The sequence below is a fragment of the Aphelocoma coerulescens genome, unplaced genomic scaffold, assembly GCF_041296385.1.
Source record: "Aphelocoma coerulescens isolate FSJ_1873_10779 unplaced genomic scaffold, UR_Acoe_1.0 HiC_scaffold_77, whole genome shotgun sequence".
In the NCBI taxonomy this organism is placed as follows: domain Eukaryota; kingdom Metazoa; phylum Chordata; class Aves; order Passeriformes; family Corvidae; genus Aphelocoma; species Aphelocoma coerulescens.
Genome location: NW_027184063.1, coordinates 1,582,815 through 1,605,631, shown reverse-complemented (window position 1 = coordinate 1,605,631; position 22,817 = coordinate 1,582,815). Strand labels below are relative to the sequence as shown.

Genomic DNA, 22,817 nt, shown 5'->3' with positions numbered 1-22,817 from the left:
GCAAGTGTTCAGGGCTGACCGGACTCAAGCCTGCGCAGCAGCCTGCCTGCTGGCAAGGTGCATTCTTGATAAGCATCAATGTCACCATGGGAACACCAGAAGAGTTAGATCTACTGGGTTCCACAAACCAAACTGGGGATGGTTACATGACATTCGAGCCTCCCACTACCCGTCAATTAAATGTTAATAGGCCCCTTTGGGCCACTGTCGACCCTCTTGCAGACTGGTTTCTGAGAAACCACGAGTCCGAAGTAATTTACAACTGAATCAACCTCGCGGGTCAAGCCCTGAAACGCCTCCCCAGTGGTACGTTCTTAATATGCGGTGACCGCGCGCGGAATGGGGTTCCAGCCAGCCCACATGGAGGACCGTGCTACTTAGGGAAACTCACTCTGTTCCATCCAGGCCTGCATCGACTCTTAAATATCACCCACCGCACTAAAAGCAAGGTGCAGCGTTCAATCCATGAGCTCAAACATAAAAGGAATGAAGATCCCGTCTTTTGGAATCGTAGTATAATTTGGCAAGCATCTATGTTTGTACCTGGTGCTTCAGCAGCCAAGGCTGACGCTATTTTGCATAAACTTGCTTGCTGGGTGAGGGATGAGCTAAACATAACTTTGCAGATGCTTAATGAGCTAAGCACAGATGTTACTAGTGTTAGACATGCAGTATTACAAAATCAAGCAGCCATTGATTTTCTACTACTAGCTCACGGCCGCAGCGATGAAAAGTTCCAGAGAATGTGCTGTATGAATCTTTCTGACCACTCTGTCTCAATTCACAAGCACGTCTCTGACCTCCAGAGGGGCCTGCACAAGCTTTGGGAGAATGACAACCCTATTGGAAATGGGCTTAAGGGTCTGAGTATCACCGGATGGCTGCGTACCTTAGAAGTAAAAGGCTGCCAATTGCTATTTGTAGTTAGATTAGGCTTAATAGTACTTGGGTGTATTTTTTCTTGCCTTAAAGTGGGGCTGCGAAAAATCATCGACCAGGCCTGGATTGCCCAAAAAGTAAACAAAGGATATGTAGAGGAATTCCTTGTGGAATGGGGGCATATGATACCCCAGGAGAGCTTGGGCACCCCAGGGTTGTTGCAGAAGCAACCCTGATGGGGCCTCAGGCTGAAGATAGGCTTGCAAGGCGCCTGCTAGCCGGCAGCCTTGAACAGCCTTGGCAAAGGGTATACACTGGTCAGCTCCCCCACTGCTTAGAGGCTTTCTCATGGGAAAGGGGCGTGACCTTTGCAAAGTATAACTTGGTGTAAGTAAACAATAAAACTGGAGCACGATGCTCAAATCATATTGGTGTTCGTGTCTCCAGCTGGTTCCCCTGCACCCGGGACCTCCCCCCCGCTAAAAAGAATGATGGGAGAGGTGTGGGAGAGCTTAGAAATTGGGGATTGGGAAGGGTGGGATCGCAAAACTGAGCAGGCGGGGGCCAGGGATTGGGAGGATTGTGTGAAAGGGTTGGGAAAGGGTTAAAAGGGGGGACTGGGACCCCCAAACTGATGGGGGCAGGGGCTGGCAGCTGGGGATTGATGGGAAAGGAGGGGAGAAAAGAGAAAAAGGGTGGAAATGAGGGTGGGACTGCGGGAAGGAAGGTCCCATGGCAGCCGTGGAGCAAGGGGTTGTGGAGTGGGGATCTGGGGTGGCCCCCTGAGCTCTTGGCTTGCTGTGGGGTGCTGGGGGCTGCTGGGGGGGCACCCCCTGACCTGTGTCCTGCATGCACAGAGCTCTTCCAGCACGTGGTAAAATTTGAGTATTGCTTCATTAATGGTACCAAACAGGTGAGGTTCATGGTGAGGTTCAGCTACAATCTGGAGCATCTCCTGCACTTGGACAGCAATGTGGGGCACTGCGTGGGGGACACGCTGTATGGGGAGAAACAGGCCCGCTACTGGAACACTGTCCTGGGGTGATGTTATGAGGCTGCTTTATTCCTTAACCCTCCGCTCAATGCCCAAGGATGCTGTGTCTTTAGGATGGACCCGGGGGTGGGGCCAAAACCACGGTACCCGGGTGAGGGTCAGTTCAATGGCTAGAGCTCAACGCCTCAGGGGCTCCTGGGTCTCGACAGGGCCTTGGAGGGAGTGCGCCGGGAGCGTTGTGCGGCTCCGTGGGTTTTTTGGCGTTCCAGCTAGGTGGAAGAAGGTTCTGTTGGTTTTTCTTGTTCTTTTTCCCTTCCCTCCCCCCTTCCTCACTGCCTCCCTTCCCTCTGGTCCACGGAGCCTGCGAGTTGGCCCCGGTGGGCCCGCGGGGTGGCCCCGGCTGGTTCAAGCCCGTGTGTCTTTTCCTTCTCTGGGAATTTGTTTTATTTCGTGGTTTATTTCCCCTGTTCTACCCTGCTTTGTTTGGTGTTAATAAACAGTTTGGGGTTTTTTCCCACTTTACGTTCTTGTGACCCACTTGTCTTACTGGTGGAGGAAAAGGGGAGGTCCTTTTCCCTTTGGAGGAGACACTCATTCCAGAGTGTTTCCTCCTGAAATCTTGTCTCCAAAACCAAGACATAAATTTGGCACCCAACTTAAGGGGCACGTGGAATTGGGGGAAAAAATCAAAACCATTTTGGTTTGAATCACTTTTGTATTGAGGTACAGCAGTAAGACCATGCTGTTTGATTTAATAATTTTTCTGTGGAAGCTAGCCATAAGTACATGTCCACAGCTATGGGCAGTCGGGTCCCTGGCTTACACTTTTATAAGTCAGGAATAAGAATCAGCACTGCCATTTTAATATGCCTGGTGCCAGTGATTCATCGAAGTTTTGCTGGAGTAATGGAAGCCATGGAGAAGGTGTATGTCATGTTGTTTTCCCATTCTGGCCTTGGTAGCTTCCTTTTGGAATGTATTAGCAATTACACCCAGTTTGTTAGGGGAAAAGCAGGGGATGATAACTCCCAGCCCTTCATCTCCTTCTTCCCCTTCAGATCTGGCACGTCACCTTTTGAAAGTGTCCAGTTTCCCCTGGATGTCAAAGATGCCACCTCCTTGTTATGTTATCTAGCAGGGTTTCTCAATGTGGTCTCCAGCTTGTCTAAAATAAGGGCTGAGATTTCCAGAGGGGTTGCCCAGACACCTGCCCCAGTTGCAGAAAATCCTAAGTGCTGTGGGGTATGGGAGGACATAGGCCTGACCCTGAAGCACTTTTCTGACCCAGGAGCCTGGAACCTCCCCCCTGAACAATTTCAGAATCCAGCTGAGGTGGGGAAGTATCTGAAGGAAAACTGCAATAACAACACTGATGAAAAGGAAAAGCTCATTGCCATGTGCTGGGTCCTGGCTAATGCTAACCGCAGGCTGCTGGATTCTGTAGGGCAGAAGATACAGCCAGAGGGGCAGGAGAATAAGGCAGCAGACACCCCAATCACTCCAGCTGCAGCTAAAGCAGATGGGGAGGCTAAACCAACAACAATTGCCCCTGTCCATAGAAAGAAACACAAAGCCAAATCCATTTGCCCGCTGGATGATGATGGGCAGCCAGGACCTTCACAGCCAGCAGAGCAAGTGGAACCTGAAATCATTACCGAGTCCCTGTCCATAGAGGGCCTTCATACCCTGAGGAAGGATTACTCCCAACGGCCTGATGAAACTATATTAAGTTGGATGGTCCAAATCTGGGACACTGCAGGCAATGGTACAATTCTGGATGGCACTGAAGCGAGGCATTTGGGGTCCCTGTCACTTGATCTAAGTATTGACCAAGGGATGACAAGGGGCCCTGAAGCTCTCAGTCTCTGGACAGTCTTACTGCTGTACCTCAATAAAAAAGTGAGTCAAACCAAAATGATTTTAATTTTTTTTTCCCCAATTCCACGTGACCCTTACGTTGGGGGCCAAATTTATGTCTCGGTTTTGGAGACAAGACTTCAGGAGGAAGCACTCTGGAATGAGTGTCTCCTCCAAAGGGAAAAGGACCTCCCCTTTTCCTCCACCAGTAAGACAAGTGGGTCACAAGAACGTAAAGTGGGAAAAAACCCCAAACTCTTTATTAACACCAAACAAAGCAGGGTAGAACAGGGGAAATAAACCTCGAAATACAACAAATTCCTGGAGAGGGAACAGACACATGGGCTCTGAGCAGCTGGGGCCACCCCGCGGGCCCACCGGGGCCAACTCTCAGGCTCCCTGGACTGGAGGGAAGGGATGGGAAGGGAGTGAGGCAGGGGGGAGGGAAGGGAGAAAGAACAAGCAAACCCAACAGAACCTTCTTCCAGCTAGCCAGAACACCAAAAACCCAAGGAGCTGCACAGCGCTCCCAGCTCACTCCCTCCCAGGCCCTGCCACACCCCGGAGCCCCTGAGCCGTTGGGCTCTAGCCATTGAACTGACCCTCACTCACGTCCCGTGGCTCCGGCCCCACCCCCAGGTCCATCCTAAAGACACAGCGTCCTTGGGCATTGAGCGGAGGGTTAAGGAATAAAGCAGCCTCATAACATCACCCCAGGACAGTGTTCCAGTAGCGGACCTGTTTCTCCCCATACAGTGTGTCCCCCACGCAGTGCCCCACATTGCTGTCCAAGTGCAGGAGCTGCTCCAGGTTGTAGCTGAACCTCACCACAAACCCCGCCTGGTCTGTACCATTAATGAAACAACAGTTGGACTTTACCATGTGCTGGAAGACCCCTGTCTATGCAGGACACAGGTGAGGGGGTGCTCCTCCAGCAGCCCCAGCACCCCACAGCAAGCAAAGAGCTCAGGGGGCCACCCCAGATCCCCACTCCACAACCCCTTGCTCCATGGCCGCCATGGGACCTTCCTTCCCGCAGTCCCACCCTCATTTCCACCCTTTTTCTGTTTTCTCCCCTCCTTTCCCATTAATCCCCAGCTGCCAGCCCCTTCCCCCATCAGTTTGGGGGTCCCAGTCCCCACTTTTAACGCTTTCCCAACCCTTTTCACACAATTCTTGTAATACCCACCCCCGTCCTGCCCACTTTTGTGATCCCACCCTTCCCAATCCCCAGTTTCTAAGCTTTCCCATGCCTCTCCCATCATCCCCCAGTCCTCAGCCCCCTTCCCACTCTGTCTTTAGGGGGTCCCACTCCCCCTCCTACTCATTTTATGGGTCCCACACACCCATTTTCCCTCCTCTCCCCACCTTTCCCACCATACCTCGACTCCTCTTCCCACCCCCTCTCAGCTCACCTGAGAGCTCCATGCCTGTGGCCAGGGGGCTCCCAGCACCACCAGTGCCACCAGTATGGCCTCAGCTGCCCCATCCCCAGCTCTGGGCAGGTGCTGAAACCTCCCCTCTCTCCCTTAATTTGGCTCCTGGGGGGCAGAGGAGCGGAGGGGGCCCAGGTGGGGAGGTCTGGGTGCAGCAGATCTGCCTGGCACCTGGGCAGTCATCAGCGAGAAAAGCTCAGAGTGGCTAAAAATTGTTTAGTGACTTCTTTGGTTGGCTGAGATAAGGCCCAGGAGCTGAGATAAGGACCAGGAGAGCTCCTGCCCCGATCACCAGCACGGAAAAACAGACCCAGTCTGGGGACAGGGATTGCATTTATTAGCAATGAAATCAAAACACGAGAATGAGAAGTGAAATAAATCTCCCAAACATCCTCCCCCCACAATGGGGATCATCTGGAACAGAGGTCACCAGGTCTCTGCCCAATGGGGGTCACTGTGCATCACCCCACATGGATCCTCTGCTGCGAGATGAAGTTGGAGCAGTGCACAAAGCTCTTCCTGCACTCGGGGCACTCGAAGGGCTTCCCTTACTGGTGACACTGTTGGTGTGTGGTCAAGTGAGAGCTCCTGGAGAAGCTCTTCCTGCACTCAGGACACTCGTAGGGCCTCTCCACAGTGTGGATTCGTTTGTGCCTGGTGAGGTTGGAGTTGGTACCTGAAGCCCTTCCCGCAGTCAGGGCAGCGGAAGGGCCTCTAATCCTCGTGAATCTGCTGGTGCAGGAGGAGACTGGAGCTGGTCTGAAACCTCTTCCCACATTCGCCACACTTGAAGGGCCGTTTCCTAGTGTTAATCATCTGGTGGCGAATCAGGTAGGAGCTCGTGCTGAAGCTTTTCCCACATTCCCCACACACATAGGGCCGTTCCCCGGTGTGGACCTGGCAGTGTCGGTTTAGGTAGGAGCTCTGGCTGAAGCTCTTCCCACATTCCCCACACACATAGGGCCTTTCTGCGATGTGGATCATCTGGTGGTGGATCAGGTTGGTGCTCCAGCTGAAGCTCTTCGCACATTCCAAGTACTTGTAGCGTTTCTCCCTAGCGCGACACTGCCCATGGATGACCAGATTTGAGCTCTGACTGGATCTCTGGCCACCTTCCTGGCACAGGGTGGGTCTTTCCTCCTCACAGCTCCCTGGGCTGCGTTTGCAGCCCCTCCTCCTGTGGGATCTCTGGCGCTTTTCCTCCCCGTTGGATTCCTGCGCTGTGGAGCTGCTCAAAATGGCCTCTTCCACCAGGTTCTGCCGCAGGGATTTGTCCTCCCTGGGCTCCATCCTCAGCTCCTTGTCTGGGGGAGGAAGGACAAGGAGACGATGGGATTTGCCTCTGTGCCACAGGGAAGGGGAAGGAGATCCCCCCAGTCCATCCCCGGCAGGACGGCATCGGCAGCGGGGCTGTCCTGCAGCCGGGGGTGATGCTGGGCTGGGAGATGGAGCAGGAGAGAGGGGGAACGGGGCAGGGACTTCCTCCTCACCTGCCTGGGTGTCCTGGGGCATCTTCCTCTTTCTCACAGCCTCCTCCTCCATCTGGCCAAGGTTTGGGAGTGGGAAATCCTGGTTTGGAGGGAAAAACAAGGCGTGAATGTGTCTGCTCAGGGGTTGCTCCTGCCCAAGTCCTTCTCTAGAAGTCACCGGGCGTATCATGACTGTAAAATCCTCTCAAACACCGTGCTGGATTGAACTGGCATGAGAAATGAACCCCACTGCTCTACCCCAAGAGAGATGAAGGTGGGAGTTACAATTCACCAAAGAGATGTCAAGAAATACCATGATACAGCTGTAACCCACAAAGGCTGAGTATAACCAGGCACCCTGGGACAAGAGCAGAACGGTGGTGGTTAGTTCCTGTGCTGAGCACCACCTGGTCCCGCTGCATGCAAAGCAAAAGGAAAGAAAACAAAACCTGTTGGTCGCAGTGGTAGACACACTGTCCTGTCCAAGTGATGGGTGCAGTGGTCACAGTCCTGTTGGAGTTCTGCTCCTGCCCTGGATCTGTTGAGCGTTGCCAGAAGACCCCAAACCCAGATTTTATATGCTCAGGTTCAGGTGGGAATGCTTAGCCCCTCCCCCAGGGCGGGCAGTTTCACAATGGAATGATGTCATCCTGGGAGTCATGGGATATTTTGGGAGCCCTGATGGTCTCAGTCCTTGCAGCTGCCAATTGTGCTGGGGCCATTCAGTCCATGATGGCCCATCAGCAGAGGTGAGCCCTCAGGCTGGGTGGGACTGTGCTGCTGCTGCTACCCCGGAGGGAGTTATCCCAGCTGAGTCATTGGTGTGCAGAAAAAGAAACACTGCCCTGCCTCCCAGGGTTTGCCTCTCCTTCCTTATCTCATTTAACAGCCAGCTCCTCACAGCCTGAGGGGTCGGGGGTGCACTGGGCAGCTCCTGCAAAGGACCCATCATGAACAGCTCATCAGAAATGAGATAAGGGGAGTGGAATGCACAGTTTGGTCCCACCCACAGAGGGCTAAAGTGGCACCCTGCTCCTGTCAGCAGCACAGGCTGGCAGGGAGATGGCATTGTAAGGTCTTGCTCCACTTGGCTTTCAGCCCACTAACCCACGGGCAGGGTCCCTTCCCACCCCAATCCTTCCGGGCTTCTGGCAGGGACTCGCTTGCCTTTCCTTCCTCCCTCTGCTTCCAGCTGGGAATGTGCTGGGAAATGTCCAGCAAAGCAGCCTTTGCTGTCTGCTCTGGGAGCCCACCCAGCTGCTGGACCTTGTCCCCTGGCCCTGCACAGCTCCTGTGGGAGGCATGGCAGGACCAGCACCATGCGAGCCTCAGGAATGCCCCTCTGGCATCCACGGCACAACCTCCAGGCATCTGGAATTCCAGTTCCCAGCAAGGAGAAGATGTTCCTGCCCTTGAAGGCAAAGCTCTCAGGAAGGAGCCAAAAGCCAAGTGCAGCAAGATCTTCCAGTGACATTTCACTGCCAGCCTTCATCACCTCATCCATGGTTGTTTTAGCTGGTGGATTGGGAACAAAATCAGGGGAGGGCCTTTGGTGGGAGCTGCCCTGGCTCCAGAGAGACACTGAGAGACAAACAGAGCAGGCAAAGAAAGGCAGAAGAGGAAGGAGAACACAAATACAATCAGCTGAGAAGGTGGCACTCTGGAAACCAGACCAGAACTGACTGAAAATAAATGTGACAGAAAGAAATAATTTGGAATTGTGATTTCCTATCAAAATACAATTTCCTGCCTTTCTCACAAACCTCCTCCTGCTGTCATTCAGCAGGGCTTTCACAAAGTGCTCTGCTGGGAGTGGATGTTCCAGGCTGCAGACACAAGGAAACCCGGAATGGGCTTCTTCCTGCTCCTGGGGAGTTTGACATCCTCAGCCGAGGAGATGAGGAGGCAGCAGAAGAAAAGGGCAGCTGGGGTTCACCCTTCCACAGGAATAAGAGGGGGAAAGTCTCTCGTCCTCTCTGTCTCTTCTCCCACAGGGATGTGAAGGCTGACCTCAGACCCCCAAGGGTCACATTCAGGGCTGCCTTCCTGGAATGCTCGTGTGGAATGGAGGGGCAGCGTGGCAGCACCTGGATCTTGGACCAGCCAGCTGCCCCCCATGTTTGGAGGTGCCTGAGGAGGGCTGGAATGGTTCCAGGGACATCCTGCAGTGACACCTCAGCTGTCCCACTTTGCGTCCGCTCAGTCCCAATCCTTACCCTGATCCTGATCTCAATCTCACTCCACATTTAGACAAACTCAAAGTCCCGTGTTTAATCTCATCCAAGTCCCAGACTCCTCTAGTCCTAGACCCAATCCCAACCCCAGCCCTAAAGCCAATCCCACGTTTAGCCTTAACCCCAATCCCAGCTCTGATCCAAATCTCAGCCCTAACTCCAACCCCTGACCCAATCCAGGCCCCTTCCTAAACCCCCACCCCCAAACCAAATCCCACCTTTAGCCCGAGCTGCAATCCTGGCTGCAATTCCAGCCCCTGCCCCTGCTCCAGCCTTATCCCAAATCCCACGTTTAGCCCTTACTCCAAACCCAGCCCCAATTCCAACTCTAGCCCCAACCCCAGTGCCAAATTTAGCCCTAACTCCAGCCTCAACACCAGCCCTGGCCCACAATCCAGTCCCAAATTTAGCTCTGGCCCACACTCAGCCCTAGCGGCAGCCCATACCCCATACCATTATTAGAGCTAATCCCAATCCCAGCCCCAATCCAGCCCCAATCCCAGCCCCAGCCCTCTACCCAATCCCACCTGTCGTGGGTTAGCAAAGCATCGTCTCGGGAGTGATGTTCTTGCAAAGGGGTGCTTACAGCTTCCTCTGTGACCTTACAGAACCTATCAGCTGGCCAGTTTGAATATGGACAATTCTTTAAACCACTTAAAATTGTGACCGCCTCTGTGATCCACATGTAAGAATAGACAAAGCCCGGGCAGAGCCCTCTCTTGTTTCTGGCACTGGGACAGGTGGCTGCAGGCCCCGTGCAGGGTCCGGCAGGCCTGGCCCATGCCTTGCTCGGGCCACGCCAGGTGCGGCCACGGCCATCCTGAAGCAGAATGGGCCCCGTTCCACCCACGGAACCCCCCCACAGCCCTGCCCTGTGCAGACGCGCTCCCCCTCTCCAGTGTGGCCAAGATTCAGCTGAAGCTGCCCTGCTGTCTGGCAAAGATCATGTGAACAACAGCGATAACTGACATTCCAGCTGTAAGGCCTGGGTGACATTAACCCTTTTAGTGCTGTGAAGAGCTGAAAACCTGTGGGAAGAGAAAGAGGAGATGCTTGAAGCTGAAATTCTGTTGGAAAGCTATGATGTATCAGAGTACCCGTTGTAATTTCGTGAAGGCATGGGGGGTGGAGCGTTCAACTTGTGCTTGAGAGCAAAAGCAGCTGCGCTGAGATAGGCAGATGCTGAAGCAGCTGTAAATTAATGAGAAGTTTGGACAGGGAGAGATGGAAGCGATGAAGACTTTTGCTCCAAATGGAAAAGGAAAAGACCTCAGTTCCTAGAGATGCTCCCAGAGATAGTCCTAGAGATGAAGATGAGGAAGACCCTTTGCTCCCAGGGAAGGAGAAGGGCCTCTGTTCTTAGAGATGAAATGCTCCCAGAGATGGGTGAAGAGAACTTCTGTTTCTGGACGGCTCAACCTTAAAATTGCACCCCAGTAGCTCAAGACTGGACCCTCAAAGGCAGTTGTGGGAAAAGCTGAAGGTCGTGGGAGGGGACTCTCACATGATGCGAGCAGAGAACCAACCTGGGCAGCTGTCTCGTTGTGATAATGTTTTCATAGCATGGGCAAGAGAGACTCCTCTTCCTAAATGGACTGAACAAGGTTATTATGGAAGTGGTAAACAGACTGAACATCTCAAGGGTTGTCTTTTTACACTGTCAGAGGGAGAAGGGAGAAAGGTGTGGGGGGGAAGAGAAGTGTTCATAAGGTGTGGTATGAGTTTTTTCTTCTTTTAGGTCAGTTAATAAACTTCTTTATATTCTTTCAAGTTTGGTGCCTGCTCTGCTTTTCTCCTAATTCTTATCTCACAGAGGGTAAACAGTAATGAGTATTTTGGACCAAACCACTACACACCTTTAGCCCTGACCCCAGTCCCAGCTCTAAGCCCACCCTCAGCCCTGCCCCCTGCCCCCAGCCCCCTCTCAGCCCCAATCCCAGCCTAATCCAGCCCAAATCCCGGTTTCACAGCAACCCCTCCCCAACCCCATTCCTGGCCCCGCCCCTGCCTGAAGCCACGCCCACCCCATCCCTCTCAGAACCTGTGCCCTCTCGACCAACCATGTTTCTTTCTCATGTTCTTTGCTCCGCCCCTCATTATTTGTCCCTCGACATCCATTGGCTGCTGCCATGGGGGGGGCGGGGCTCCCATGCCCAAATAAAGAGGCGATCGGGGGCTGTTGTTTAGTGCGGGATCTGGTGCTGCTGCGGCACAGAGGAGCGGGGAGAGAGGAGCAGAGCGGAGAGAGAGGAGCGGGGTGAGCGGAGTGGAGTGGGCAGAGTGCAGGGGTGAGAGCCGAGCGGAGAAGACAGAGCCGAGCAGAGCTCCGCGCCCTCGGCCCCGAAAGGCGGGGGTCTCCAATCTTCTCTTGTCTGGGAATGATTCGGGGGTGGGGATGGTCTCTGTCCCTCTCACCCCACTCAGTGCCTGGTGAGGGTCTCTCTCCTTCTCCCCTTGGCATTCTCGGGTGGTGCTTGTGAGGGATTTTGGGGTGTCTCTGTCGCTCTCACCCCGATGGTGCTTGGGCAGGGTCACCCCAGGGGTGAGAGGGACAGAGACCCCCCCGGCCTCCCCAGGTAAGAGAAGGTTGGAGAGCCCCTGAGCACACTCAGCAGTGTGAGGGACACAGAGCCCTTGGTCCCCAGTCCCGCACAAGCATTCCCTGGGGCAAGAGGGATGGAGATGCCCGAGCATCCCCAAGGCTGAAAGGGACAGGGACACTGCCTTGGGAATGCCCTGGAGTGAGAGGGACAGGGACAACCCCACCAAGCCCCTCCCCAGAATCCCCCAGGGAGAGAGGCACAGAGACCCCTTGAGCATCCCCTGGGCACCGGACAAAATAAACTTGGCAGAAATCAAACTTAACTCTACCGAAAATGCTTGGAGGAATGTTTGCTCTTCCCACAAGTCACTTGTGATGAAAACACAAACAAACCCCAACCATGAATGAACCGACAGCACAAGCAGTTATGGTGACAATTCAAAGGTCCAGTGGTTGCCGCACAGCTCCAGCTCAGCTGCTGGCAGGTTCCTGTAAAAGAAAAGTGAAAGTTCGGCCCAATACAGATGATTTAAAGGAAGGATAAACTCTGTGTAGCTGTCACAGAGGTGACAGGTATAAACAGAAAAATGATTCTCACATTTGGCAAACGTCCCCAGCCTGTGAAAGAGAAGAGGGGGGAGATCAAGGGAGTGACAGGGACAGAGACCTCCCCTGGGCAGGGGCGAGTGTGACACTGTCCCCTGTGTGTGTGGCCTTCCCGGGCTGGGGGTTTCACACCTGAGTCAGTCTGGGTAAGGGGGGTGGTGTTCACTCCCCCTGGGCTGGGGTTACCCCACACCCCCAAACTCTCCTCCTGCCCCCTTGGTTGAGGGATGGGGGTGCAAACCTGGCCTCAGCAAATGGGTCTGGGGGCTGGGGCCTCCCCCAGCCAGGGCTGATTTTCAGGACAGCTCTGGCCTTGGCTTTCTGGTGGATTCATTCTCCTCCCTCAGCCTTGTTTCCTTCTCCCTAGACCTGAGATCCCTGGCTAAGAGTCCCCCTTTCCCTGATCTCAAGGTTCCTTAGCTAAACTTGCAGGCCAAAGTTCCCCTCAGGAGGCACATTCAGGGACAGGGGGTGCTTGGGTGGTGGCAGCTCCTTTATACAGTTCTGCCATAATGGGCAAAAAGCCCTTCCTGACAAAGTTTCAGCTGTGAACCACAACATTTCAGTCTCACAGCAGCCCCCAGAGCATCCCCCGTGTTGCCAGATGGAAAATCCTCTGTGCCAGGTGGGCTCCCACAAGGCTCATTCCTCAAACCTGTCTTGGGGCTGAGTCAGGGATGCAGTATCCCATGATGGTTTGTGCTCAGCGAGTGGGAACCTTCTGTTCCCGTGGTGTTGTTTGTTCTGTTGTGCTCTCTCTGTATTTTATAGTAAAGAGCTGTTCCTCCTTTTCCTGCATTTTTGCTTAGGAGCCCTGTAATTTTGGAATTGGATGCAAGGGGATCATCGGGGCACTGCTGGGCCCCATGGAAGCAAGGGGCCAGTGTGATTCTGAGAGGCCCCATGGATCCAAGGAGACCATTGTGCTCCTGCAGGTCCTCATGGAATCACAGAGTCCATTGTGACACTGCTGGGCCCCATGGAGCCAAGGACACTTTTGTGACACTGAGGTGCCCTGTGGAACCAATGGAACCTGGAACAGCTCAGGCTGGCTTGGCCTCCTGGTGGCCACCTGACAGCTCCAGCTGATCTTGGAATGTTGAGAGTCGCTTCTCATCTGCCCCTGAAGCTCTGGGGCTCTGTGTTTTCCTTCCTATGGAACAGATCCGTCCTTCTCCTCCAGGGGCCCATGGCCAAAACTGAGATTCCTCTTCCAAATTTCTGTGTATCCAAGGACTGTTGCCAGATGAAATCTACCAGGACAATCAGATCTGCCGGGCTTGGCCTCCCAGGGATCCCTTCTCCTCTGCCTTTGTGACACTGAAGTCTGTTTGGCGTCAGGCTGTTCCGCAGGCAATCCTGCTTCCTTCAGGGCTGCTGTTGCCCCTGTGCCCACTGCCCCCTGAAAGAACAGGCTGCCCTGTGGGGGAACAAATGCTGCTTCTCCTGGGGAAAGCCTCAGCAAGGGCTCAGTTTGCCGTTGCGGTGACTGCAGGAAAGGAGCACCCCACCATGGGGCATTTCTTGGTCAGCTCCAGACATAAAGAGTGGGAAACTGTCTGAGACTCGGGTTGTGGCCTCGAAGACACCACTGTGGTTTGCAGGGAGCTGCAGGGCAGCACAGCCCTCTCTGTGCCCAGGAGCGGTCACTTTGGAGGTGGTGTTGGATCTGATGGGGACAAGGGTGTACCCTGTGGGGCTGGGGGTGGCCTTGAGAGTTTCCATGGCACTGAGGAGGAGCTCCATAGATGGGGGTTGCTGTCTGGGGCTGAGGGGCTGTAGGGGATTGGGAGAGCTGTACCTGGCCAAGGGAATGTGTGTTGGGGGGAAGCCGTGACCTCTCGGCCCAGTATGTCCTCCAGAGCCACCGTTTCCACTCTGTCTCTGTCCCCAGCCATCACCCCAAAGCTGCTCAGGGGCTCTGGGGAATGGGCAAAGATTCATTGGGGGCATGGGCAGGAAGACCATGGGGGTGTCCTCAAACTGGGCACTGTGCGGGTCCCAGGCGGGGACAGGACTCAGTGGGTGGGAGGAGCAGGACTGGGCTGGGCTGTGCCCAGGCTGGGGGGATGTGTCCGAGGTTCCCCGACCCCTGTGGTGTGGGGGTGCATTGGGGGCACCCCCCCGTGGCCTGTGGGGGTGCTGGAACCCCCCACCCATGGGTGCTGTTGCTGCAGGTTCTAGGTGTCTCTGCTCTGCCATGTGTCACAACAACTCCTCCAGCCGTCATTTTATTTCACCGAGGGGCTGGATACCACTTGCATGACCCTGGGGACAAGAGGAGAAGACTGGGGACAGTCACTTCAGATGGAAGGAGAGAGAGTTGCACATTTTGATCGAGCCCCACGAGGGCCAGTACAAGGTGAGACCCCCAGCAGTGGCAGATCAGCTCCCCATGGCAGGCACAGCCGTGCTCCTGGGGGCATCGGTCACCCACTGTCCCTGATGTCCCTGCTGTCCCCTCTGTCCCTGCCATCCCCATGTCCCTGCAAATCACGGTGAACCAACAGAAATTGCTGTGGAAAGTGGAAACATCCTGTCCTCGGGCAGGGCTCTCAGGGTGGCAGGAGATGTCACCCTGGAGCTCGTGGAATGGAACCCACATGACTGGTGCTGGTATGGGTGGGGACCTGCTGGGCTGGGGACCTCCAGGGGGACAGGGACCTCTAGGGATGGTTGTGGACCCCAGGAGGCTGAGGAGGTCCATGGACTGGAGATCCCCAGGGGCTCAGAGGACACACAGAGGTGGGGAATGGGGTGGGTGAGGTCCCTGTGCCACGATGGCCCTGTTCCCAGCTCCATGTGCCTCTGCTCCCTCCCACACATGGCTGCAGGTGTCAGGGACATCTGGACAGGGTGGAAGGGATGTCAGAGTGGGGGGTACCTTGGAATAGCCCACGTGGGTTGTGGAGTGGGGGGCACAGGAGGGTCTATGGACAGATGGGTACCTGGCTGCATGGGCCTCTGGGATTACCCTGGCTGTCGCACCATGCTCATGGTGCCCTTCCCTTCCCCCACCTGAGCCTGTGGGGGTACCTGTGGGGGACAGGGTGACTCAATGTCTCCTAGTGGGGCCTGATGGAACACAGGAGACCATAGTGAGGGTATGGAGCCCCATTGATCCAAGGGTCCAGTGTGACACAGAGGAGCCTCATGGAAGCCAAGGGACCAGAGAAAGGTTATGGAACCTCATGCAACCATGGCTCCACTATGACACACCAGGGCCTAATGCAGCTTCAGGAGACCACATTGAGGTTCTGGAACCTCATGGAAAAAAGCCTTAAAATGACACAGTGTGGCCTCACGGAACCCAGGATACCATAACCACTGTATAGAACCTCACGGAACCAAGGCTGCAGTGGGACACAGCGGGTCCTCATGGAACCCAATAGTCCATAGTGAGGTTATGGAAAGTCCTGGAACCAAGGCTATATAGCAACGAACCAGGGCCTCACGAACACAGGAGACCATTCTGAGGCTGTGGAATCCCATGGAACCAAGGCAACAGTATGTTTCAGCAGGGCATAACACAGCTCAGGAGACCACAGTGAGGTCTTGGAACCTCATGGAAGCAAGGCTCTGATTTGACACAGTGAGGCCTGTTGGAATAAAAGAGACCACAGTGGAGTTCTGGATCCCAATGGAACCAGGGCTCTACTGTGACTCAACGGAGCCTCATGGAACCCAAGAGACCACAGTTGTGGAATATGGGATTACATTTGTTAAAGTGTTTGAAGCTTATGCTCAGCAGAAGGCCCTGTGGGAAAGGCCCCGCTGCGGGCTGGGTGGTTGGAAGTTGGGTGAAGGGTGAGAGGCAGCTGCGAGTGAGAAGAGAGTCGGTTGAGTGAATATCCCTGGAAAAAAGAAGGAGATTGGACCTGTATGGCGGCTCCTACATCGGCAAACTACTGATATTGCTGATGTGAAATTAAGCACCCTGCTGGACTGGGTGTCCGATCAGGTTAGAGATTTTCCCTTCAGTGGGCCCCTTCAATCAGAAGCCTGGCAAGTGGTAGGGCAGAGACTTTTTGATATCGCCAGGGACAGCGATGCCAAAGCTTGCAGGCACCTCGCTACATGGGGAACGATCATGGCGGTCTTTAAGTGAAGTCGAATGGATGTTGGCCATTACGCAGCTTCAGAAGCTGATTCCCCTGAGCCCTCAGTGCCACCAGAACCTGTATCCAATGCATCCGGCTACCCCGAGATTCTCCCATCCCCTACGGGATTGATTTACATGATAAAAAAAATCCCTACACAGTTGGCCCCCTTGGCACGGAAGTCCCAGACCGCAAGCAAGCATCGGACTCCCTTCCTGCCCAGAACGATGACATTGTAACCCAGCACTGGCGGAAGTGTAGGGAAGCCGCGATGGAGGAGAACGACCTGGCGGTCGTTACTGCCTGTCCGGTTATATATGCGCCGAAGCAACGCCCGGCCTACAGGGAACTAGATTATAATCAAAGAACTGAGGATGCTAGTAAAGGAAAGCGGCGTATCCTTCTGTGATGTCCTAACTTACCTGGAGTCCATAAGTACCGTGTACGTCCTCGTACCTAATGACTGCAAAAGCATAATGAGAATGATTTTGACATTGGCGCAGTTTGCAGGCTGGCTCACCGACTACCGTGAGCTGTGTACTACCCAGGCGGAAGTGCTGCGAGACAGAAATCCACCCATCGTTGCCGCACAGCTGACCGGAGAGGGTCCGTACACAGTCCCTACAGCGCAGACAGGCTATCTGTGTGACGTCTATGATATCATCACCCACCTAGCCCGGCAAGCCCTACGGCGACTCTCGGGGACGGGTATTGATTCTAATGTGTCTTTTGCTAAGATCTTACAGGGTCTGGCGGAGTCATTTGTACAGTTCCTGGACAGACTGCAAGCCGCACTCTGCCGGAGAGCCGGTAAGGATGAGGCCAGAGCTTTTTTGTTGCAGCAGCTTGCTTTGTAAATGCAAATGAAGACTGCAGAAAAGCATTGCTTGCTGTTCGTAACCCGCACACTTGCGACATAGCAGATATGGTTAGAGCATGCCAAAATGTGGGTTCTGCCACTCATGGAACCAAGGCTCTGATGTGATACCGTGGGGCCTATGTGAACACAGGAATCCATTGTGACTCTATGGAATCTTCTGGACCAAGGCTCCAACATGCCACAGTGGAGCCTCATGGAACCAGGAGACCACAGCCACCAAATGGAACCTCATGGAATTAAGCATCCAGTGGGACAGAGCAGGGCCTAATGCAGCTTGAGACTGAGTCCATAGTGAGGTTATGGAACCTCATGGAGCCAAGGCATAAAGCTGTCAGGGACTGAAATGGTTCATGCCTTAAACATTGTTATGAAGGAGTTTTGCCCATTCTAGCAAAAACTGTAACAAGGAGCTACAGCCACAGAAGCCCAGCCCTCCTTGAAGATGCCTGACTGGCACTTTGGACTGGGAGTTCAGTCACAGAGCTAAGAGAAAGGGGACACTACTGTGCAATCATCTCAGGTTCTAGGCAGAAGTAATCAAGGCTGAGGGAAAAGAATGCATCCACAAGAAAACCAAAGAGCACAAAATCATGGCTGGCTGGGTTTGGGGTGGAGGAGACCACAGTCCACAGAGGGCTTACACAGGTTTACACAGACTCCCCTGCCACTGAGGGGGGACGAGGATGTTTCAGGTCTGTGGTGCTACCTCTGGTCAGAGGCACTGAACACCCATCCTCCCTTACACAAACTGGCCCAGCTGGGAAACCTCCAACACTGGATAGGCCATATCCATGGGACATTCACATGAGAGGCAGCTGAGGGGGTGTCATAATCCATCAAAGACCTCCCAAAGTGCTCCCAAAATTTATTCCTGAGGCCTTGCTCCACAGGACTGCACATGATGCAAAGTGATGCAGCAGACCCAGAGTCTGCTGCAAGAGACAGTGTCCAAGTGCCCTCCCCCAGGGGAGGTACCTGGGCATTCCCACCTGCCCTGAGCATATATTAATCCATTGGATTCTGTGCTTTTAGGGGGACTCTTACCACCGAAAAGACCAGCTGGAGAGCATCATTGGGATCCCAGTGGGATCCGTGGAGTGGTGTATTTTCTTTCATCTGTCTCTCTCACTCTCTGCCCCCCCAACCTCTTTTCTATCTTTCTCTTCTGTCTCTCTCTCTCTCTCTCTCTCATATTTGCTATTAAATAAAGCCCATACTATTGACTTTGGTCTTGGTCTTGTTTGCACCTTAATTTGGGCAGAGGCATTTCTAATTCCTTTCATGATTGGACTGTGACATCCTGCTGTGCTGAGAGTTTACACTTAGTTCCATGAGATATTTCTGTGTGACAATGTTCTCCTGGGTTCCAAGAGGCCCCACTGTGTCACAATAGAGCCTTGGTTCCATGAGATTCCATTGCCCCCAGTGGTTTCCTGGGTTCCAAGAGGCCCCACTGTGTCACAGCGGCCCCTTGCTTCCACAAGCCATGCCACGGTCCCAGTTGCACCTGGCTTCCATGAGGCGCTGCTGTGTTCACAATTGACACTTGGTTCCATGAGATTTCACTGCATCACAATGTTCTCCTTAGTTTCAGGAGAGGCTGACGTGTTGACAATTGACCCTTGGTTCCTTGAGATTCCGTTGCATCACAGAAGTCTCCTTGGTTCCATGAGGCCCTCCTCTGCCACTAGGGAGCCGTAGTTCCATGTTTTTCCATTGTGTGTCAATGGCTTCCAGTGCTCTGTGAGGCCACAACATCAAACAGTGGACATTTGCTCCCATCGGTTTCCTCGGTGTTCCAATGGTCTCCTGGTTTCCATGCAGCCCCTCTTTGGAACAACTGAGACTTGCTTCCCGGAGGTTCTATTGCGTCACAATGGTCTCCTGGCTTCATTGAGGCCCCACTGTCTTTACAATGGACACTTGGTTCCCCAAGATTCCATGGCGTCACTGTGCTCTCCTGTGATTCATCAGGCTGTGCTGTGTCACCATGGACACTTGCTTCCTCAAAGGCTGGAGATGTCCCAGTGGCACTGGCTGGCCCTCAGGCCCGGCTTTGTTCCAATGGCGCCTTGGTTGCATGAGAATCCATTGCCCCACACTGGTCTCCTGGGTGCCACGGGGCCTTTCTGTGTCACAGTGGACCCTTGATTGCACCAGCCTTGGCAATGTCCCAGTGGAATCTGGGTTCCATGAGACCCTGCCATGTCACAATTGACCACTGGTTCCATGAGACTCCATTGTGACCCTGCGCTCTCCTAGATCCCATGAAGCCTTGCTGTGCCACAATGGCGCCTTCTTTCTACTAGGCCTGGTAATGTTTCTGTGGCCATTGTGTTCCATGAGGCCCCTCTCTATAACAACCGGGCCTTGATTCCATGAGATTCCATTGCATCACAAAGATGTTCTGGGTTCCATGAAACCCCACTGTGTCACAATGGACACTGGGTTCCATGAGTGGTGGCACTGTTTCCACACCACCTCTGTCTGAAGAGGCCCCACTTTGTCACAATTGACTCTGGGTTCCATGGGCTGGGAAGAGCAGAGGTGGGAAGAGGCTGGGCCATTGTCCCTGGCTGTGCTGCTGTGCTGGGAGTCTCTTCCCTCCAGCTGTGCCCACAGGCACTGCCCCTGCAGAGCCAGAGAAGGGCTGAGGAACAAACCTTGGACACACAAGTCAGGGCAGACACTCCTTTTGATTCAAATGCACTGGGAAGAAGCCTCCTGAAAGTCTTTGTGTTTCCAAAGAAAGGCAGACGTTCATCTAGAAATGCTAAGAGCAGTACTACAGGATTTTATAAAAAACAGCATAACACTAGAAAAAGAAGAAAAGAAGGCACCAATGAAAAAATGGACAAATAGAAAAAAACCCCTGAGATTGTAAAGAGTTACATTCTGAAGGTTCTGGAGCAGAAAAGAGAGAGTTTATTGCTTCTGAAAAGATATAGTCATCATTTTCCTCAGGGCATCCTTGAGCTCCTGGCTCCTCAGGCTGTAGATGAGGGGGTTCAGGGCTGGAGGCACCACCGAGTTCAGAACTGACACCACCACATCCAGGGATGGGGACGAGATGGAGGGGGGCTTCAGGTGAGCAAATGTGCCAGTGCTGAGAAACAGAGAGACCACGGCCAGGTGAGGGAGGCACGTGCAAAAGGCTTTGTGCCGGCCCTGCTCAGAGGGGATCCTCAGCACGGCCCTGAAGAACTGCACATAGGAGAAAAACATGAACACAAAACAACCCAAAAAAGGAGAAGTACTAAAAGCAAGAAGCCCAAATTCCCTCAGGTATGTGTCTGAGCAGGAGAGCCTGAGGATGTGTGGGATTTCACAGAAGAACTGGCCCAGGGCATTGTCCTGGCACAGGGGCAGAGAAAATGTATTGGCCGTGTGCAGCAGAGCAGTGAGAAAGCCACTGGCCCAGGCAGCTGCTGCCATGTGGGCACAAGCTCTGCTGCCCAGGAGGGTCCCATAGTGCAGGGCTTTGCAGATGGACACGTAGCGGTCGTAGCACATGAGGGTGAGGAGGAAATCCTCTGTTCCAAGAAAGAAGACAATCAGAAACACCTGAGCAGCACATCCTGTGTAGGAGATGTGCCTGGTGCCCCAGAGGGAATTGTGCATGGCCTTGGGGACAGTGGTGCAGATGGAGCCCAGGTCGGTGAGGGCCAGGCTGAGCAGGAAGAAGAACATGGGGCTGTGCAGGTGCTGGCCGCAGGCTCCGGCGCTGATGATGAGGCCGTTGGCCAGGAGGGCAGCCAGGGAGATGCCCAGGAAGAGGCAGAAGTGCAGGAGCTGCAGCTGCCGCGTGTCTGCCAATGGCAGCAGGAGGAAGTGGCTGATGGAGCTGCTGTTGGACATTGCTGTGTCTGGCCATGGGCACCTGTTCATGGAGAAAGGACAGTGATAAGTCAGGACAGGCTGCTTGGAGCCAAACCTGTGCCATTCCCTGCAGACTGTGCCGCTGGGACTGCCCCACCCTTGTTCCTGCTCTGGGAAAACCTTCACCCAGTTGCCTGCCTGAGCTCCACTTGTGCTGTCTGAGTGTGCCAGGAGCAGCCAGGCCTGAGCGTGGGGGCTCTCGAGGAGCCATCCCTGCCCCGCTGCCCTGGGTTTGTGGCCGTGTGGCAGAGGGACAAGGCTGGAGAGTCAGGATTTGTCAGTGGACTCCCTCCTAGAAAGGCTTGGTAGCAGTTTTACTCTCAGTTCCACAGGACAGGGATGGCAGGAGTGAGTTTTAGGAAAGGTTTTCCTACCCACACATCATTCCTGGTTCTCTGAGGTTCTTGGAAGGACACAGCGAGGAGAGCCATGGGTGTACCCATGATGGTATCTCTGGGAGGGAGGCTCAGCTCATTCCCCTTTCCCATGGACTGCTTTGCCCACAGCCCCATAGGGCACTGGGAAGCTTGGACACCCCATTCCCATGGACAGCCCTGACTGGCAGGAATCCCAAGGGCAGAGCCTGACTCCGCTGCTGAAGATCCCAGAGCCCCCCTGAGAGCACCAGATAGCAGTGACAATGTCAGAGGAGTAATAATAATAACAATAACAAGGACAATAGCAGAGACTCAGAATGTTCTGTCATTCTGGGATTCCAACTCCGGTTCTGCTTCTCTCATCCCGCAACCTTCCCATCCTGCTCCAAGCAGGAAATCCAAACACGCTCAGGAACGCTCCTGATCTTGACAGCATTCCCTGGCTTGCCTTCTTTTGGGAAGTGCCTCCGGAGCTGTGCCCAGGCTGGTCTGGAGCTGGGAGCAGCCCTGCCCCAGCCAGCAGCTCTCAGCAGCAGCACCTGCCCTGCTCAGGGTCGCTCCTTCCCCCCACTGCTCCTCCCCCAGCGCTGGCAGCAGCTCCCCGGGCCGGCTGAGAGCTGCCCCTGGCAGGCAGCAGAGTCCCTGCCCCAGCACAGCGCCCTGGGCTGCAGGACCCTGCTCTGCAGGACAGCCCTGGGCACCCCTGGCTGCAGCCCCGGCTGCTCAGCCCTGCAGCAGAGCCTGGCAACAGGAGCTGCCTTGTGCTGGGCCTCGGGTGCTGCAGCACGGAAACCCAGCCCTGCCCTAGGGCCACATCCCCCAGACTGCAGCAACTCTGAGAGTGCTCTGCAAAGCTCTGAAAAGCTGTGGGATGGGCCAGCTTCAGGAGATGCCTCCAGGAGCTGCAGCTTCTCTTCCCACAGCCAGACAATGACTGTTTCAAACTCTCTGAGGATTTCTGCTCTGGTGAGCCCTCAGTGAGCTCTGCTCTGTGCTCCCAGCCCCGGCTGAGTTGAAGCCCTGTGAGCCTCTGTGCTGTGCCTGGGCTGGCTGCAGGCAGTGCCCCAGCCGTGCTGGGCTGTGCCCAGGAGCTGCTCCTGGCCAGAGCTGTCTCTCTGCAGCGCTGCCACTTGCCAAGTGCTGCCTGTGTGCCAGGAGCCCGGCCCAGCTCAGCAGCACAGATACAGCACAAGGACTGTAATGACCTTCTCAGGGCTTGGTGCTGAGGCCCTGAACATCAGTCCCTGATAGGGACTGGCAGAAACCTCTCAAGAATTCTGAGTCAGATTCAAACTCAAAATTCCTGACACTGTTAATGGGTCTCAGTGAGGGACATGACTGAGAAAGTGTCCCCAGGCTGCAGTCAGAGCAGAGAACTGGAGGCAGGGAGGACAGGAGGGGACAAAGAGAAGCCAAGTCTTGGTACCCTGGGGCACAGCAGCATCTGGGCCACCAAGGGCTGTGAGGAGACACCTTGTCCTGAGGCACCGGGGCCTCCTGGGCACAGCCCCAGCAAGGCTGGGCACTGTCAGCCCCTTGTCCTGCCCTCAGCATCCCCCCCACA

At 54.5% G+C, this 22,817-nt stretch overlaps 1 protein-coding gene and 1 pseudogene across 1 annotated transcript; both read right to left on the bottom strand.

Moving 5' to 3' along the window:
* The window catches only part of LOC138102480 (zinc finger protein 850-like), a 289,839-nt pseudogene that overhangs the window by 105,406 nt on the left and 161,616 nt on the right, over positions 1-22,817 (bottom strand).
* Positions 19,923-20,885, bottom strand: LOC138102510 (olfactory receptor 14J1-like). Its single transcript, XM_069000209.1, has one exon. It carries the CDS (start codon positions 20,883-20,885, stop codon positions 19,923-19,925), a length of 963 nt encoding a protein of 320 aa, XP_068856310.1.